At 35.6% G+C, this 21,360-nt stretch overlaps 1 protein-coding gene across 11 annotated transcripts in view; it reads right to left on the bottom strand.

The window, feature by feature from the left end:
- CCDC91 (coiled-coil domain containing 91) overlaps positions 1–21,360 on the bottom strand; it is a 334,397-nt gene that overhangs the window by 251,489 nt on the left and 61,548 nt on the right. For 9 of the 11 annotated variants that reach the window (XM_046640057.1, XM_046640067.1, XM_046640096.1 and 6 more), the window contains 2 exons: positions 16,976–17,018; positions 14,749–14,827 (listed from right to left, as the gene is read on the bottom strand). In XM_046640057.1, coding sequence (XP_046496013.1) covers positions 14,749–14,827; positions 16,976–17,018 — 122 coding nt within the window. Of the gene's footprint in view, positions 1–11,382; positions 11,439–14,748; positions 14,828–16,975; positions 17,019–21,360 lie in introns of those variants that run through there. The other 2 variants (XM_046640048.1, XM_046640001.1) reach the window with 2 other exon arrangements.

Consider the following 21,360-nt stretch of genomic DNA (forward strand, 5'->3'; position numbering starts at 1 on the left):
ATGCCTTGTGGAGTTAAATATATATATATTTTAAATACATAATACATATGCAGGTTTGGGGGATATATATGCAAAAAATACTGGACAATAGCATAATAACCAGACAAGAAATTACTGAACTTCAAATGTTCCACAGTCCTTGTGTTTTTCAAGAGGAGGATAAAGCTACTGATTTCCTTCAGGCGTTAGTAAGTTAAGGTTGCGTGTTAAAACTTCTAGGAAAACCACCGAGAAGAGAAGCAGAATGTGTAACTTCCAAACTGGTAAAGCAGGGGAAAAAAGAAACAGGAAAATCAATTCAAAAAAGGTGAAAAAAAAACAAAGAAAAAGAAATAAAAAATGGCAGTAAAAATAGAAAGCTAAAACCATGCTAGTAGAAAAAAGAACCATATATGTACATCAGTAATTACATTAAAATATAAATGAACTAAATGTTCCAATTCAAAGACAAGGATTGTCAAACTGGATAAACAAAATCTAGCATTATGCTCTTTATGAATGATATATGTAAAAAACATAAAAATTGAAAAAGAAGTACCAGCTGAATTCTAATCAAACTAAAACTGCTATATTTACTATCAGACAAAATGGATTTTGGAGATAAAAAATTCTAGAGATATAAAAACTATACAATGATAGAAAGTCCAATACACCAAAAAGATATTCTAAATATAAATGTACCTGATAACAAATCTCAAAACAGACAAGTAAAAAAGTTACAAAATTTCAACAAGTTTATAAACCTACCATCATAAGAGACTGTAATATTTGCATAATTTAATATTTATATAAAATATATGTATATTCTGCAGTTGTAAAATATAGTAGCTATATAGGTTCATTGCAGTAATGCTTCCCAAACTTTAATATGCATGAGCATCACTTGGGGATCTTATTAAAATGCAACTCAGGAATGACAGGTCAGGAATGGAGCCTGATTCTGTATTTTTAACAAGTTCCCAGGGATGTCAATGCTGCTCATCCTCAGATCACATTTTGCCACAGAGCAAGTTTCATCAAGTCACAAAGAATCTGTACTAAACTACTTTCTCTAGGGCCGTCACTTGTTTGGCCGTCACAAGTAAGTTAGGAGACAACAACAATAAAAATAACTAAGAAACCCCCCATGCTTAGAAATTAAGAAATACTTTTAAAATAACTCAAGGACAAGTTCATACTGAATATTAGAAAATATTTATAATTGAAGAATGTTTGTCAAAAATCAAAACTGGCAAGAGGCAGCTAATGCAATAATCAGATGAAAAATTATAGCTTTTAAGACTAATATTTGAAAAGAAAGGTTAAAATTAATGCAATAAGCATCAAATTTTTAGAAACAGAAGAGTAAACCCAACAAAATAGAGCAAAGAAAATAATCACAAACGATAAATAAATAAATCATAAAACAAACGAAGTTAAGAGTACCAACATTGTCAAAAGTTAATGCCTAAAAAGCAAGACGTTCTCTCCATCTCCCTCTTCTCTGCTTTCAGGTCTTTCAGATAAGCCTTGCCTCCCTAACATTATAGGCCTTTGCCCGCTGATCCCTTTTTGGACTCAGGCAATGGTCTGATATCCTTCCTGGCTATAATGCAGTGTTCACCTCACTCTCTCTCTCCCACTATGCTGACACTTTGTATTTAACCTTACAAAGATAACCTAGTTATAATTAAGTAATTTTCTGTAATTATTGTTTAACTTCTGTGACCCCACAAGATGGTAAGACTCATGAAGGCAGACATCTCATATGTCAAGAGTTTAGCTAAGCTACTCCATGATGCTGCTGCCTCAATATCCATTTGTTTGGTGAAGCAGCCTGTGGGGACCTTAAACTGACACCAGTCCTCTCATTCAAGCTCACTCCCTAGATGACAGCCCGTACAATCACAAGCAAATGTAACTTCCTGATATGACTTCCCTAACTACCTGTGATCAGCAGTCTCCCCTCCCTCCCAGGGCCTTCCCCTCATATATCCCATAGATAAGACCTCCATGGAGCTTACCAAAACCCTGCGCTTTTGGTCTGAATTGATCAGTCTGGCCTTTGCCTAGGAACCCCAAAGCACTCCACCCACAGACCCTAATAAAGGCATGTGCCCCAGATCCCATCAAGCTCTCTGCACTCTGCCTTGACCCTCCCATGTGGCTTCTCCAGGCATGCTGTGTACTTTCTCCAACACCTGTGAGTAATAAACTTCTCTATTTCAATTTCTCTTGTGGCCTGCTGTCAAACTATATCTCATCATCCAGCACCCTGTGTTCCACTTAAAATTGTTAATGTAATAAAGTCAAAGCATTGTCTATCTTGTTTGGTCTTCATTATGCCCGTCCCTCCATGTACTTGGTACACAATAAATACTTACATAATAGGATAAATAAATAAACCAAGAGAAGGTAGAAAGTAAATAGTCTCATCCCCTAACTTCAAACAGGATCACAACCAATGAGAATCTAGTCTATCTTTAAAAATTTAGGAGAAATAAAATTCATCAATTTCATCAAACATACTTCATCAAAGTTAAAGTACCTGTGTTTAGATCATAATACCAAAGATTTAAAATACTTTAAGATCGTTTCTTTAGAAACCTAATGGAAGTGCAATAAGTGTTTATTCACTAGACAAATGAACAATTCTATCAGCAAAAATTTCCTTACTTGCTGTGTGTTCACACAATATTACGGAAATGGTTGAAGAAGAAAAGTAACAATTGATTTAGCTGGCTAAAGAGTCTCTTAATAACCAAACTTCTTGTAATATTTAATTACAGCATATTGTCGTCTCAGTGATATCAGCCAAATTAAATTAAAATTTCTCTCCAAGCTAGCCGAATCACCTTTTACCCATTTTCCTTTATTCTGACCTCATACTTGACAGATAAAAATGATCAAAAGATCCATGTTAGGCAACAAACTTTTTAGAGGATGAAGATTAGGTAAAAATTTCACTATTTATTCACAGTTCTAAAGCATATCCCTAAACACCTTTCTGTTCTCATTTCTAAGTACTTTAGGCAGTCTGTGTTGTTTACCCAAATTACTTGGCCATTATTAAAGGTCTATTATCCAAAACAATCCATCTGAGGAGGTCCACAGTCACATTTAATTCAAGAGAACAAACCTCAAAGGACTTTTCATTTGAATTTAAATGAAAGAAATTTTCACAATGAAATTATTAAAAATGATTATAGCTTCACCTTGGCAATGCCTTAAAGAAAAATTTTAATACATACTGGCTGCCAGCCAATAGAATAATGTAAATTAATTACAGAAATGAGAGTGAGACTAATAAAGACTTTGATTAGGCATGATAGCAATGCCCAAATTATGCAGGATTTTATAAATGCAATTAGTTTATAGGATTTATTCAAGAGCATATCCTAATAGCAGGTACAACCTTTAGTACTCAATGTAAAGATTACAACAAAATATCCAGAGGAATATCATAAGGGTCAAAATTAAAATCTCCAAAATTATAGTCCAATAATGTGTTTTATACTTTGATATTCAGGAATCCACAAAAATGAAAAAATCTCAAACACTTCTAAACTTTAAAATGAAATTCCACAAGTAGCCATCATTTACTGAGTATTCATTGTGTGCCAGTCCTCTGGGTGTCACTTAAAGAAGCAGGGTTTGGGAGAGTAAGAATGGATGCAAGGGGAAAGCTGCTGAAGTCATCTAGAAAAGACATGATGGTGGACATGACTGGGATAGTAACCAGAGCAGTAGAGAGAAGTAAAAAGATTCCTGTGTTTGAAAATATTTGCAAATCATATATCTGACAAGGGGTTAATCTCCATAATATATGAGGAACTCACAAAACTGAACAATAAAAAAACAAAAAACCCGATCAAAAAATGGGCAGAGGAGATTAAGAGACATTTTTCCAAAGAAGATACACAGATGGCCAATAAACACATGAAAAGATGTTCAACATCACTAATCATCAGGGGAACGCAAATCAAAACCACACTAAGATATCACCTAACAACCATTAAAATGGCCATAATCACTAAGACTAAAAATAACAAATGTTGGAGAGGGTATGGAGAAAAGGGAACCCTCATACACTGCTGGTGGGAATGCAAACTGGCACAGCCACTATGGAAAACAGTATGGAGATTCCTCAAAAAACTAAAAATAGAACTACCACATGACCCAGCTATCCCACTACTGGGTATCTACACAAACAACTCAAAACCAACCATCCAAAGTAACATATGTACCCCTATGTTCATTGCAGCACTATTCACAATAGCCAAGACATGGAAGCAACCTAAGTGCCCAGTGACCGATGATTGGATAAAGAAGATGTGGTATACATATATACAATGGAACACTACTCAGCCAGAAAAAAGGACAAATTAATCCCATTTGCAATAACATGGAAGGACCTAGAGGGAATTATGCTAATCGAAATAAGCAGTCTGAGAAAGACAAACACCAGATGATTTCACTCATATGTTGAATATAAACAAATACATGGACAAAGGAAACAGTTCAGTGGTTACCAAGGGAAGAGGGGTGGGGGGCGTGGGCACAGGGAGTGAAGGGGAGCACTTATGTGGTGACGGTCAAGAAATAACGTACAACTGAAATCTCACATTGATGTAAACTATTATGAACTCAATAAAAAAAATTGAAAAAAAAAAAGATTCCCATGTTTGACTAAACCTAGAACCTACAGAATTTGTGATGAATGGGTTGTAGAATAGATAACCTCCTGTTCCACAAGGAGGGAACAGGAACAGAAAAGGATTAGAAAAATCAAGAATCTCAAGAACTCATGGTACTCCGCAAAAAGGAAGCAACAGGAATGCAGCATGTACAAAAGAGAACAGCATCGAGAGCTGGAGACACTGTTTGAGAAGATCAAATACCCAGTATTCAAAACAAAGCAGAAAGTGCCTGAAAACTCAACCTGGTTGAGCACAAAGTGCAAGCTGACTTAAAATCTACATTAGCAACAATAGTGTTCATCAGAGACACCAGTCCAGAGACAAGCCAAGTGTGAGCAGAACAGATCAGTCAAGCCTCTGGTTATGCTGGTCCTATTGTCCTGTCAGTCTCATATTCCTACGGGCCCCTGTCTGGCCACTTGAAAATTCCCAAAGTAGAAGAACTGAATTGACTGTTTCCAGCTACAGCTAGGCTAGGAGTCCAAAGCAACAATTTCCGGAGTGAACAGGCAGACCGGGAGAGTGACGCAGGCAGTTCTGTCAGCTTCAAGTCTGGCCTCGGCCTCTAGTCTCCATACCAGAGACTTCAGATCACACTGAAATTTGTCCCAGTCTCATACTGCACTGTTCATCCACAGACCCTATATCTAAAGTCTACTCCCCGCCGGCCCCTCATCCCACGCCATCCTAAGTGAACAGAATGAGGACTTCTGCCCTTTAGAAGATTCAGACATGGGGCTCGCTGTGAACCAGTCCTAGGCCTGGTTTTCTGGACAAAACATGGAGCCCTCATCCTGGTGAAGAACAAGAATTCCAGACTCCAAAGGGAGGCTGATGCTCTAGACTTCCCAGATTCCAGAACTAGGATCTGAAATTATAAAACAGATGTCAACTAAGAACACTTACTGATCCCTTAAAGATACTACGAGGACAGTACATACGGTCATAAGATTCTTTCATGTTGTTTGAAGTTTGTCTATTTTCCAACTGCATAGTATTGTTTTATATAAATATACCCCCAAAATATCAAACTTTCTCATTTTGGTGGACATTTAGGTTATTTCTAGTTTGAGGCTATTATAAACAATGTAGCAATGAACATTATTTTACACATTAAAAAAATACAACATGACAGCTTAAGAGCATTTCAATCTACCATGCTACCACTAATTTGTCCATGGTCAGCTAAAGAAAACTGGATTTTCAATGCACTAAAAATTACCGTCATCTTCAAAATGACCAACATTTTCTTATGTGTGAACATATAAATATGAAATCTGACACTATTTAGAGTTAGAGAACAAGTTTGCTCTATGCTTACATTAGTAAAGTTAATAAATGAACTATGTGTCAACTTTAAGTCTCCTTTCCATTAAGTCACAGAAACAATATAAATTATCATCTAAATTAAAATAGCTTTGCTGAAAACACATACAAGAATATTCATTGCATTCCTTTCCCTGAATTTGTGTCGGGATCGCTCCCCAGAAACAAATCTGAATATGGAAACATAGTACAGCATGTGATTCTTTTGAGTTTCCAAATACCTCTAAATGGATACTTCTGTAAAATAAATCTCACTAACATGTTATAGGAGAACGTCAAGAATAAAAAAGGGGAAAAGTCCAGAAAAAAAAAAAAGAATATTCACTTTAGGGCTGTTTATAACAGCAAGAAACACGGAGAAAAATAACTGGCTACATGAATACTGGTCTATCCATGCAAAAGAGTACTGTGCAAGGGCTAAAATGAACTTGAATGATCTACTAGTACTCCCATAGAAAGCCCTCCAAGTTCTTGTGGAAAAAAAGTAAGAGGAGTTAGTATGTATTTACAGTATGCTGTCATTTGTGTAAAAAGAAGAGGAGGAATCATTCACATTTTATATGCCTGGGAAATATCTGGCAGGTTACAAAACAAAATGTAAAACAAGTTATATTAGGGGAGCGGGAATAGGGGACTAGGGTAAAGAAAACATTTTCACTGTATACCTTTAATATTATTTCCCTTTGCTGTCAGGCCTTTCTACTACATATGTGCGTATATGTGCCTGTTTATCTGTCAAAAACAATAAAAAGTGTATTTTCTGAGGCCAAAGAAATATAACTCAGAAGCCTAGCTAAACCGAAATTTATGCTTTGGTATAAGAACACTAGGCAATGATTCCTACTGTTACTGAGTCAAATAGAGCCTAAGATTTTTTTTTCTTTGCTAATTCTGGATTATGAATGCTAAAGAGTCAGAGCACCATCTTCGTCTTATAGAAAAAAGATTCACTGTTAAACCTTCATTTTTCAGTAATAGGAGAAAATCCCTACAAAGCCCTTATTTTAAAATTTTTAGTGTATTCTATTATAGTCTAAAAATCAAACCACTGTCTTTTTAAAAAGCAAGTTCAGAATCAGGCCAAATACTCTAACATAAAATACTATAAGAAAAATCAATTTAAACATTAACTGATAATAATTAAAATATACAGAAAAGGACCAAGTTTCTCTTAAGTATTATAGTTCTTCCTATTAATATTTATCTTCTACGTTTATAGCTGTTTTTAGAGAAAATGTAATTTATTAGATCAGTACTGTGTCAGTTGGACCATGCAGTTAAAACCAGGCACCACGATTCACCTAGTGGAAGCAACTCTTACAGACACTATAACCAGAAAAAAATTTAAAAATAAACTCAGACCTCAAAATTTGGAAGAACACTTAGATGTTGTCTAGTCCTTCAATTTATAGATTAAATAACTGAGTTTCAGAGATGTTACACAGTTAGTTGAAGGCAAAGCCAGAACTCCCCCATTCCATGGTCAGACAAACTTGACTTCAGACCACACTATAAACCTAATCTTCAAAGTCACGACAAATATCACCATCACATCCCCTATTATACGTTTTAATGAAGACAGAAACTGCCACAAATCACTGAAAAATCCACATAAAGATTAATACTTACTTGTACAGTAATAAGTCACAGCTTTACAGAAGTTATCATCTTAGTTATTTATAAAAACTGGCTCCAGAATAAAAGAAGGTGAGTTAATAACCTTGGAGGTAAGAAAAAAAAATACAGAAAGTAGCAAAAAGAAGCTATCTGGCAAGCTTCCATTGAAATAATCTGTGGAAAGATATTACAAAATTATCACACTACAATGGAAATCTAGTTTATGTCCTAGGAAAAATGTCCAATGTGGATACAAAGTAGAAGGCACAGAAAGTTTTTAAACATAATCCATTCTGCCTATTCTAAGACAGGTATGTGAATATGAAATAAGTCACCTTCAAGTTTTACCTCAAATATAGATCAGACCAATAAATTCAGTTAATGTTTACTATTACTATGTGCAAACCACAGATTAATTTCAAGAAAAATATCGCAATTTTTTCTTAAAAATGTGTGGACTCAGGTTCTGAGCTCTTGTAGCTGTGTAACACAGATTCTACTGGAAAAACAGGGTTAGCAAAGAGAGTAATGGGATATTAATAAAATGACCGATTTGTTGTCCTAGGTTTTCCTGGCCAGGAGAATGGAGAATGGAAAAACTGAACCATGAAATCAAAAAGGCATCTGTCTTCCAGGTTTCTCTCTGCCAATGTCTTGAGAAAAATGTTTGAACTTTCCTGTTGGCTTTGTATGCAAATAGCTCCAGATGCAAAGTGAACCACATCTAAGTTCTTTGGTTCAACATCTGCTGGTCCAATTCCCATTATTCCTTCTAAAGGGTCGGCTTGTGACAGGCAGTTTAGTTTGCCCTCTACATAAGCTGTTTTGAAGGAGCTAATTTGGATTAAAGTATCTATCTGGACCACTTGTTTTTCCCTTTGATGGTCAATGCATTCTAATGTGGTCTGTGTAGTGCTACAAGGAACGTAGCAACATATTGGAAAGGACAGTATTCAAGGTTTTGCCTCCCACCTCGCCTTCTAAACAACTTATATTTATACACTTAAAAGTAAAAAGTGAACAGTCTTTTGTCTCTAAAACAGCACCACCCGCACTGTACACAACGGCAACATGACACTTTCCGACCTCATATTCTTTTCATGCAAACTCTATCAAAGCTTTGAAGTTAAAGTTACTGATAAAAGAGCTTGCCAATATTAACAATACACTTCATGAAACATGTCATTTGAGAAGACAATTTTCATATGGCATCACTGAAAATGGAATAAGGTCCATAGTACGTGGCACATAGAGTCTGATACACAGTATACTTTCAAATATATGACAAATGAGTGAATTAGTGAATTAATGAACAAACAAACTAGAGAAGTAATTTTAATAAATCCCATGGATTCTGAAACTTTGGGTCTGCTGCAATCAAAAACATACTGAAGCCAAACTAAGACTAACAGTCTCATGTTCTTAGACCTTGTAAGGTCAAGTGAAGACAAAATGTTTCCTTCAAGAGAGAAGACAACTTGCATTGGAAGTGGAGAAAAGGGAAGAAATCAGAATATCTATCTACATACATTTACATTCTGATAGATATATTTGCATTTATATGTACATATATACATGGTGTGTATCAAAAGATAGGCATTCATTTTGAAAAGTTAGTTTCCTAAAAAGTAGAGCATTACCAGTCTTATAAAAACTTATAAGAGTTAATTGAGAAGGATTTCAAAAATAAAAAAGATTTGTTAGCCAAAAAACAAAATCTTTTTCTAAAAATACACTTCCATTAGTAGCCAAATCAAAAACTTTCTGACATAATACGCTACACAAAATCTAGAATGATTTTCCTTTGGAAAAATGTTTAGAAAAACAAATAAGAAAATAAAAAAGGAAATGGGCCAGCCGAGTGGTGCAGCGATTAAGTTTGCATGTTCTACTTCAGCGGCCCGGGGTTCACTGGTTCAGATCCCAGGTGCAGACCTACACACTGCTTGTCAAGCCATACTGTGGCAGGTGTCCCACATATAAAGTAGAGGAAGATGGGCATGGATGTTAGCTCAGGCCCAGTCCTCCTCAGCAAAAGAAGAGGACTGGAGACAGATGTTAGCTCAGGGCTAATCTTCCTCAAAAAAAAAAAAAAAAAAAGGAAGTAAAAGACCTAAATACTACTACTATTGTTTCTAGATCCCTAATATTTTGAACCAAAATTTAGTCTAACCTCTATTGTCCTCTACTGTCACCTGCTGACACGAAGTATGAGCAAGGAAGAAATTAGGGGAAAAAAATGGCAAAACAGCTGTTCTCTCTTTCTGAGAATCTGTGACTACTCTTATTAATCATTATTTCCAGGTCATTTGTAGGAACTGGGAATGACCAGGAAAGCTAACTGAGCCCCACAGGAAATAGCTTCTTAGCCATGTTTGAGTAATTATCTAAGATTTCCAAGATTACTATATTTTTTAAGAAAAGTTTAGGTTTGCCTTCCTCTAATTTGTGATTGAAAGACTATTTAATTACCCCCTAAAGAATTAAAAAATAGTAATCAAAGAGTTACTTGAAAGTAAATCTGCTCCACTAATCATCAAGAAACAATTACTGAGCATTGCTTATTAACAAGGCTCAATGCTATACAGTCCTGTCCCACTTAACAGGGACATGTTACAAGAAACGTGTTGTTAGCCGTTTCATTATTGTGCAAACATCACAGAGTGTACTTACACAAACCTAAATGGTAGCCTACTACACACCTAGACTATTTGGTACCAATCTTATGGGACTACCATCGTACATATGGTCTGTGATTGACTGAAACAGTATGCAGCATATGCCTGTCCTAGGTGCTTAGGATTCAAAAAGGTTTAAAACAGTCTCTGCCATCCACAGCTTAGACTAAAATAGACATGTAGAAATAGAAATCATACTGGTAAAATATTTTTAAAAAATACAAATTAGTCTACCCATGGTCACAGCAGCATTGTTTATAATAGCCAAAGGAAGCAACCCAAGTGTCCATCGACAGATGGATAGATAGGTAAAATGTGGTCTCTACATACAGTGGAATATTATTCAGCTCAAAAAGGAAAGAAATTCTGACACATGCCACAACATGGATGAACCCTGAGGATATTATGCTAAGCGAAAGAAGTTAGTTACAAAAAGACAAATACCATACAATTCTATTTATATAAGATATCTAGAGTAGTCAAATTCATAGAGATAGAAAGTAAAACGGTAGGTGCCAGGAGCTGGGGGGAGGGGGAAATTGGTAGTTTAATGGCTACAGAGTTTCACTTCTACAGGATGAAAAAATTCTAGAGATTGGTTGCACAACAATGTGAATATACTTAACAATAACGAACTGTACACTTGAAAATGGTTAATATGGTAAATTCTGTTATATGTATTCTGCCACAATTTAAAAAGATATAAATTGGCATAAGCTAAGCAAGTGGTACAGAAAAAAAAATGATACACTAGCCCAGAAGAAGGAGCAGTTATAAGATACAGAACAAATTCTTGAAAGCTCTATATCCTTTTCTTGAAAGAAAAGTAAGACTCAAGAAAGCAGACGAGAGATGAGGGAAGGCGTTAGAATCAAGAGCAGTGGCAAAGAGCCAGGAACAGACACCATCTAGGAATACAACATAGATCACAGTTTAACTGGCTCAGGGGCTGCAAACAGAACAGCCATGGAAGACAAGCTAGAGGGTAAGGCTATGAAATAGAGAGGAAAACACCTGAATAAAGGCAATTTTTCTCACTTGAGTAGCTTTCACTAAAACAAAGTAATAATTACCACACTTACTGAGTGTAAAAGCAGGAGGAAGAGGAGACTGATAATTTCATATTCATTCACCTCTTATTTACATTCTCCAACTCCTATGATAACGGGACTGCAGAGACACATTTTATAGGTTAGATGTGCTACATTAAAGAGATATGGGCCTAGAGATAATAGTTTATGAAAAGAACTAACACGTGCATTTCATTTATTCTGACTGGCAATTTATTAATTTCATCAGCAGCAATACATATAAATTAACATTTTAAAAGATCCTACTATCTAAATGATACTAATATTACAGCAAGATGCAAGTCCTGAGGTACCCTGACTCATTAACAGTTTTGAGGCTATACACAGACACTTAGAGAGAGAGTCCAGCTGCTATCATGAAATCCTCCTCTCAGGAATGCCAGCCCTGAAGCAGGAGAATCACTAGCGCCCTGAGCCCACCACACTCTTGATTTAACACACGCTTTATCCTAACCCCAAGAATGAAAACTTCTATTCTCCCGCAAGCACTTCAAAAACTTAAACCAAACGTTTCAGGGTAATCTTGGATTTTAAGCTGTGGTAAAACTTGGTTAATATTCAGCCCTTTAAAAAATATGTTTCATATAGATTACGGACAGCTAGGGCGTACATAGAGAAACAGACAAAAGGAGAATATTAGCTCTTCCTTAAACTGAAAAGAATCTGCTTTAGATCTCTTGAAAGCTCCTATCTGCTCTGGACTTTAGTGTAGAAGTGATTAAATTGTATGCTAATTGAGTTGTTCACATCACTCTTGTCTAAACAACCTGCAGATACCTGAGTTAGAGGCAGACTTCTCCAGCAGCCAGAGGAAGACAAACTCGCTTCAACAGAGGGGAAAGACTGCTTTGGCTGAGCAAACACCTACCATGCCTTTCACTTCAGCTCTTGGCCAGGTTTGTTTCCTTCCACTTCCACGAGTTACTGAGGAAATCTAGAAATAGTTTCTTCAGATTTCTTTAAGGGAGTGAGGGAGAGACTGTGTGTGTGTGTGTGTGTTTGTGTGTACACATTAGAGGGGTTGTTCTTTAATTCTAATTTCATCAGGCTCTGAGGACATGACCAACAAATATATAGACATAGGTAAACGTGACATATAATATTCACTCTTGAAGAACAGGAATTGGATAATTTGCCCACAATATACAATTCTCTACTACACTGCCACAATAAATAGGAAAATAGACTGTTCCTGCTTTCATACGAAGTAAAGAAGTGCAATTTGGCTTCAACTTCCAATCTACTGAAACCATTTCCTTAAAAGCCACTTATGACTGTCTGTGGGTTTTTCTCAGTCTCACATTTCACTGACCTCTCTACAGCCTTGGACACCAGCGACCATACCTTCCTTAAAATCTCCTACTCCTGATGTCTGTGTTACAGCACTAGCCCATACACTCCTGCTCTCTCAAGTCTTCTGTCTCTTTCTTCCTCCTGTTCCCTAACTATGGATATCCAAATTTCTCTCCTTCATGGTATTCTCGCTATATACTGTTTCACCGTGATCTCCTACAACTTTAACTGTCATATCCATGGGAAAATTCCCAAACCAAGACCTCCAGCCCAGAGCTTTCTCCTGAACTCTAGGTACCTTAAATATACATGTCTAAGACAGATTCATTAAGGCCTCATGCTGTCCCAAACCAATTCTTTTAAATTCTCTATTTTTGTTCATGGTAATACCATTCTTTCAGAACCAAGGACTGAAACCTCAAAAATCAATTTTGACTCCTCCTCCTCCACCCTCACATCCAGTCAGACAGAAAGTCCTGCTGATGCTTATTTCAAAAAATAGAGTTACTGAGAAAGAACTGAGACAGAATCTGAAAGACTAGATTTTATTCCTAAACATAATTATCTGTACCAAATTCCAAAACTTTTATAAGCCATCATTTCAACATCTGTACAAGAAGAATAGTGTAGTTGCCCTACCTACCTTACCTTACAGTAAATAAATATGTGACAGCAGGCTGAAAATCATAAACTATTACATAAATATCATTATCCCAACTCTTTCTATCGGTTTCCACTTCCACCCCAGTCTAGTCACTCAGTTACTTATTCAGTCATTTTTTTTCTTTAATTATTCTTTATACAAATATTTGACGGCCAAACACAGGGTAGCACTATGCTCAGCATTTAAAACACAACACAATAGGACAGACATAGTGCCTAACCCCACAAAACTTACAGTTTAACATGAAAGTCAGAAAATGGGTGCACGTAGACGTGGCAGGGTTCCCTGGGAAGGTTTCCCAGAAAAAGAAATATTAAAGCAAGAAACAACACATGAAACACATAGGAGTTAGTAAGTTAAGGGGGAAAGAGTGGCAATGGGAAGCTAGGTGAGAAATTCCAGGCAAAGGAAACAACGTACATAAGGTCCTCAAAGAAGAATGAGCAACCCAACTGTTTCACCCTCTTCCCCACATTTATACCTTTGTTCTATTTCCATCAAAACCTTTCCCTACTCTCTCATCTCTGCCTATTGAAATTATATGCATCCTCAAAGCCCAGATCCACAAGATATACCCAACTTCAAGGACAGTGCTTGACTCATACCAGACATGAAATAAACATTTGCTAAACGAATGGATGACAAAATCATCATTCTTCCCAAATCAAAAATGTGCTTCATATTACAAATATGTATGTGTCCGCCCTATCTTCCTTTGAAGTAAAGGGCATATCCCCATAGTGCCTAATACATAATAAGCACTGGAAAATATTTTTAGGATGAATAACTCTAACAATCTAAGACTATACAGAGCTGTTAAAGAAGGATATTTTCATCTACTCCTGACTTTACAAGGATTTGGCAGAACAAAAAGTCTAGAAAACTCAAAATATTATTTAGACATGGATTAATATTGAACAGTAGGTCTTCCACAAAATATCTCTCAATAATGGAATTTATTTTTGTATTTAAATTCTTGAATCATTTAACACTTTTAAATGACTTTTCTGCAAAAAAAAATTCCAAATTTAAATACTAGTGGCAGTGATAAATTATTTTTAGAATATAAGAAGAAGGAGTCTTTAATTAATGAACTGAACAACCTAAAGAAATTATTTGGCACCTCACTTTCCTAAAACTAAGACAAATTAGGAAATGTAAATTGTACTTCAATTTCATTTAATGTTCATGATATCATTTTGGAATCATGTCTCAAGCCACCATTGCAGATTTTGTTATGCAATTCATAATTTGTTATGAAAAAAATCTAGATTAAATCTGGGTCATTCCATTTTTCAGATCAGAGAAGTCCAAGTACAAAGGTGGAAAGAGGGCTTCAAAGAAAAGGCAAAAATGTTAAATAACACACAAAAAAATTCCTAGTTACTATATAATAGTACCTGTAGGAAAAGCAGCCCAAGGAATAGCAGGAGATGTAGTTTGGGTTTCACCGTTTCCACCATCAAAAATCTCTGCAGCCTAGAAAACAAACGCAAAATTATTTTAGATGATCTGAAAAGTAGAAATGCTTTTTAAACAGTCAAGCTTCCCAGTTCTACAAGCATATTCTCTGTAAGAAACCACACATTTTCAAATTTCCTCTGCACACTCGATTGTTTTTCAGTCTTCATTGCTACCACCCCAACCACTACTCGCCATCTCCAGTAGTCATGCCCCATTATCTTTAAGGAAAAATCTTTCTTTCTTACTCAAATATATCTCCTGCACATGAAATTTTTATTTTATTTATCCTTAATCACATTTTCACTTGTGAACTTTGTATATAAGTACTCTAACTCATCACAACACTCAACCATTATATACGAAAAACATATTTTTCTTTAAAAGACTAGAGACTAAACCTTTTTCATTAATTAGCACACGACCTAATTAGAGATCAATCTAAAGAAAGAGGATTCATCTATATTCTTGATTTATCTACCAGCTGAACCTACTAGCACTCAACATTTACAGAATTCCTAAAGCTGACTTGTGAAATTAACAAACCCTCCTATTAAACAGTTTTACAACTATGGGACAGTCAATTACTGAATGCTGAGTTTGTGGGTAAGAGTGCAGAGTTTTTTGTCTCTTAAGTGTCCGGGTCACAGCAAAATTATTTTTTTAAAAAGCCAGAATTTCAATTTGGATTCTGCACTGAGTTGTCAGCCAAGGAGAAGTCAACTGGGGCAATCTGCCACAAGAGCTTAGTGACATAGAATACAGTAGCTACTTTCTAAAAACTATGAAAATGAACACGGTTTATGTAACCAAGTATAAAGACCATCCACAGTTCTACAACAAGATGTGGAAAAAAAGAAACCTAACGAGCACAATTAAATTGGAATGGATGGTTAACCCTGTACCTATGTAATATTGAAAGGAAAAGATCCATTGAATACAGCATTGAAGTATAGGTGTTACTCTAAAGAGCACTACCTACTGTATTTTTTTCTGAAATAATAAATCAAACGGTTTAAATAAAGGAAACAATATTAAACTTTAACCTTTAAATAAGTGACAACTTCTAAACAATAAACTAAGATGATATCTGAAACATTTTCCTCAAAACAGAAGGAATTTTAACAAAATTTTCAATGTTACACTTCAGTAACATAAACAAGATTCAATCACGCAATGAAATCCAAAATATTAAAGAAAATGCAGAAAACATACAAATGTGCTAAACAAAACCACTTTTAGATGAAATGCAGAAAACAAGTATGTCCATATTCTAAATATCTCCATATTGACAGATATTAAAGATCAACAGAAGAGAAAATGATCCTAACCTAAAAAAACTCACACCACTCTTTCACGGTATTCAGAACACTGAATATATATTTAGTATCTTATTCCTCCTATTAAGTCATTAATTACACTCCCTATTTTTAACAATCTCCTTTTTTACCAAATTCCAAATTAGGTGAAAGTCTTACTAAAAAAAAAAAAATCACAGAGCTCACTTGATGGGAGTTCCAGGACTTGAGCTCAGGCATCCTGACTCCTAATCCAGAGATTTTCCTGCAAGACTATACTGGCTCCATAAAAATAACTGGGTTACAAAATATTTCAATAAAAGGAACACACACTGAAAAGGATTAAGGAAAAGACAGTGCTTCTTCAGCTAACAATTTCCACCTACAAAGCATCCAACTCAAACCTGAGAGAATAATCTAACAACACACACTAATTAGCTCTGCAAACCACCGAACAGCTATATCGTTAATATACTAAATCAACTCATTACAGGTGTAAACATGAAAATGTGTGACAGATCTGCAACACTCCTCCCTCCCCTCACAAGTATTTCCTAAGAGACATGTATCCCAGCAAAATAATCTGCTGACAATTTTTAAAACCTCTTAGTGCTTCTACTAGTAGCACTTAATTACCTCCATTTAAACCATTCCTATGGGCATGAGCAAATGTTCAATAATAATAAATCAGAGAGGATATATTTCAATTTTCCTTGATTTCATGTTTTTATTCCAGAATTACAGTCAAAATGATTAAGAAAAGATCAAGAATGCCAATGATAAATACATTTTCAAAATAATATACTCCACTATAATCCCACAGTTAAAAAAATTACATAAGCAAAATAGGGTAAATAATAGCGCATACCTCAAAACCACCAAAATCATCATCATCCATTCTCCAAGTTCACCTGAAAAATATTAGAAGACATTGAAACAAGCCCACACACAGAGACATTTATGTCAAAACACTTCTCTGACTTAAATGTATATACATTTTGATTTGTAAATTAAAACTATTTCATCTGGGTTTTAAAAAAATCTCCTTTTTTAAACCATATGAGTATACATTTTTTAACGGAAAAAGACTGAGTTTTGGGGCAAAATTAGCCATTCTGGCAAAATTAGCAACTTCTGTGACTTTTTCAGCAACCATGTATTTTGCCATTTTATGTTGAGACGCCAGGAGTGGAAAAATATTCTTTTACATTTTAATCTGCCTTGCCCAAATTGGCGCTAGGGCTCAATTCAATAATGCTTCCTGCTTTTTGCATCTATTCCTCAGTTGTCTGGCAACATCAGCACAAACTCCAGCTAAGAACAGGACTGCGGTGAATTTTTGGAAATGTGTCCCCACCACAAAGGTTCTTCCCTCGGTTTCATGGCCGAGGTTGATTTAGATTTTCAAAATTGATCAGCATTTTTGAGCTGTGGCCACAACTTCTGGAGCATTTTGATATGTGTATTTTTAGCTGAAATTGCTTTGCACTTTTGGAAAAATGTGGAGCAAGTTACTAGGCTGATCAAGATAAATCAAGTCATGTATTCATGGGAGAGCAGGGAGAAAAAACTACAAGCAAATACACAGAATTCCTCTCTTCTTTATCCTTAAAGTAAATAAGAGGGAGAAGCAGTAATTCATGCTTTATTTTGTCCTAAATGTATATGATAAAAATAGAAACAGAAAACCATGAGTACTTGGGCTTTAAAAAAAAAAAGAAGAAAAAGGAGAACCTTTTATCTAATGAATCAAGAAAGAACTAAAAACACCTGGAAAGGTAAAACAAGTAATAGGTGCCACACGTTAAAATGAAAAATAAATTCACAATAAATTGTGAATCATAGCTGCAAGTGATACTCTGGTCAATAATAACTGGTTTCCTTTTCCAGCTTTCAAAAGTGAACATACCAAATATTAATTATAGCTTCCTTGACTCAGTAATATAAGATGGACTTGACTACGGGAAAACAATATTCTCCAACTTCTAAAAAAGCACGTAAACAAATTAAACCATATGTTACGCAGTAATTCTAAAGGCATTTTCTAAGGCATTTTGCTTTGAGTGATGAAGCAGTAGTCATCTATAGCCTTGCTTTGCCTTGTCACTAAATTAATACTAATGCCTTCAAAAATAAAACTCAAAAAGAGTCAAAGTAAAATAAACAGGAAAAGACAATCTTGAGGGTTGTTTTGCTTTAAAAGTCAAAGAAAATTTATTTTCACAGAAATTCAGTAGGTAATGACACTAAAAGGAATATAGGTAGACAGAAATATACTATAAAAAGGAAGGACATTAAATTAGCCAGAATATAATACCAGCATTGTCACCATTACCCACAATTTAACAATCTGATGAAAATTTTTTAAAAGATGTATTTCTCCAAAAATCAAAGCTAAGCAAGTCATCCACATACAGCACTTAAAAAAATATAAACCAGACTTTCAGAAACGTTTGATGGTGGTTAGTTTGAACTGGAATTCACATTAATTTTGTGTTGCAAGCGAACAGAAATCTGTATGCGATTATATTTTTCATGAAGAAATTATGAAAGAAGAGTGATATGGATACTGAGAATTAACCAACTCCAACTATAAACACCAAGTTTGTCTTTTCCACACGTATCCCACGAATCTCAGGAGACAATAAAAAAAATATATTTTTAGCATCTACAAATACTGTACCCAAATAAAATGGTTTCAAAAGAATGGAATTTTTAGAGTAATACTTCTACGTGTTTTTGTATGTCACATCCAAATAAATTATTTGTAAGGTACCAAAAAATTTGAAAACAAAAACAAATACCCGTGCCTAACAATCATTTCAGCTTGTATGCTTGTGGTAATGAACCAAATACCATCAGTTTCCTAAGTACTGATTTAGCTCTACAAAAGAACATATTAGTGACCACTGATGTTTTCCATACCCCAGCAACTTTCACATATTACAACGCAGATGACAGTCTTCCTCTACTTTACTTCAAAGAAATATTAATACACTTCAAAACATAGTAGTTTCTCAAAGGACAGGACTAGAGAAATAAACATTATTATTTTAAAGCAATAACCTTTCTCCAAATAACTTAGTTTGAAATCCTACAATAGTTTGTTTCCTTCTGAACATTTTAAAGAGCAGGAAGAAGGAAAATTAACAGCACTGATTTGCAAAAATCAATTTTACAAAATACAAAAACTAAAAGTTAGTTTTTAAAAAGGAAATATTACAAGTGTGGGCTTCTTTATGGATTTAGATACTCCAATACATTTAAAATATTATTTTATCTAAAGTGCATTTATAGTTTTTAGAATATTTCTAGCACTTAACATTATATCTCATCAAACTACAAATATACCCATCATCTAAGTTATAGAATCATGAACTCCACCAAAAAGTTAACAGATCACATAGTTTATTCTTTTATGTCATGGCAGGAGGAGAGATGTATACTTTGTTATGATTAAGTATCTATACTGAAAGATTTCAAACATCTAGGTTTAACAATTCTCAGACTTATTTATATATGAATTTAATCTTTTGTTGCACTCTTGTATTAATTCTCTTTTACTGTCCTCAGAATTTAACCTACTGCTGATATTTTATGAGAAAAACATACACATAACACTTAATGTAACAAACTTTCATTGCACAACTCTGTGAAAGAGATCACTCAAGATCCTTAAGGAGTTATGGTGGGGGTTGGGGGGGGCAGAGTGTAAGAAAAGCATGCAGGGGCCAGCCCAGTGGCATAGCGGTTAAGTTCACATGGGTTCAGATCCCTGGCACAGACCCTCCCACGGCTTATCAAGCCATGCTGTGGCAGGCATCCCACATATAAAATGGAGGAAGATGGGCACAGATTTTGGCTCAGGGGCAATCTTCCTCAAGCAAAAAGAAGAGGATTGGCAGGGATGTTAGCTCAGGGCTAATCTTCTTCAAAAAAAGGAAAAAGCATGCAAATTTAAGTAACACGGTACATAAAAGAGCATTAAGAAAAGAAAAAACGTCCAAGGTGGGAGGAAAGATTTTCAGACAGTGATATATCCAGTTAAGCATCATGCAATGCTTCAGTAAGAGGTAACATGTGAGATCTATTTCAATTGATTTAACAGAAAATTTGAAATGGCACATTAAGAACACGCATTTTATTCAAGTCTTTTCCTAAAAGACAGCAAAGACTTGTTTTGATTGTTTGCTTCCCCATAACACAAAGTCAAAGATAATGTGAGGTGAGAAAATTACAAAAAATTTGAAAGCAAATACAAGAAGATGAATCTTAAACTACGAGTGGGGAAAATGAGAATCAATCACTTTTATATCATAGAACCCACAAAAGGCTCAGGAATGGGCAGCAGTGAAGTTGGGGAAAGGTGAGACTCGAAATAAAGAGCCACAGATATATCCCAAGATGCCCTCCCAGAATCTACACAACTGCGCAACTTACAGTTCCTCATCACAGCAGAAGAATGCAGGTTTATTTCCAAGTAGGGTGAAGCCCAGGGTCTCTGGACTGGCAGACACTGAAACAGGGGGACTAAATCAAAGTTGTAGTAAACATTGAGACCCATTCCCCATCCTCTTTCACTACTCAACAACCAAACTGCCAGCAGCTGGGCTGCAACCTCCAGTCAGTAGATTAGATTCTTCTCTGGCGAATCTAACCAACTCGTGAGAAAGGATCTCACGGGGGGCTCCACAAAGAAAGAGTTCGCTCAGGTGGCACTACTTTAACAAACCCTACCCACATGCACAGAACTTCCAATTGGCTCCTGATTTTAAGAAGAGGCAGGGGGCCAGCCTGGTGGTGCAGCGGTTAAGTGCACACACTCTGCTTCGGCAGCCCGGGGTTCACCGGTTTGGATCCTGGTTGCAGACATGGCACTGCTTGACAGGCCATGCTGTGGCAGGCGTCCCACATATAAAGTAGAGGAAGATGGACACAGATGTTAGCTCACAGCCAGTCTTCCACAGCAGAAAGAGGAGGATTGGCAGCAGTTAGCTCAGGGCTACTCTTCCTCAAAAAAAAAAAAAAAAAAAAAAAGAAGAGGCAGAATAGTATAACAGTAAAAAGAAGAGACAATGGAGTCAGGCTACCTGGATTCAAATTCTAGCTCTGCCACTCACCAAAAGTATTATACTGGGCAAATTACTTAAACATTTTGTGCCTCAGTTTCCTCATCTATCAAATAGAGATGATAATAATAATGGTAACTAACTCCTATCGTTATTATGATGATTAAACAAATTAAAACAGATG

The sequence above is a fragment of the Equus quagga genome, chromosome 1, assembly GCF_021613505.1.
Source record: "Equus quagga isolate Etosha38 chromosome 1, UCLA_HA_Equagga_1.0, whole genome shotgun sequence".
NCBI lineage: Eukaryota > Metazoa > Chordata > Mammalia > Perissodactyla > Equidae > Equus > Equus quagga.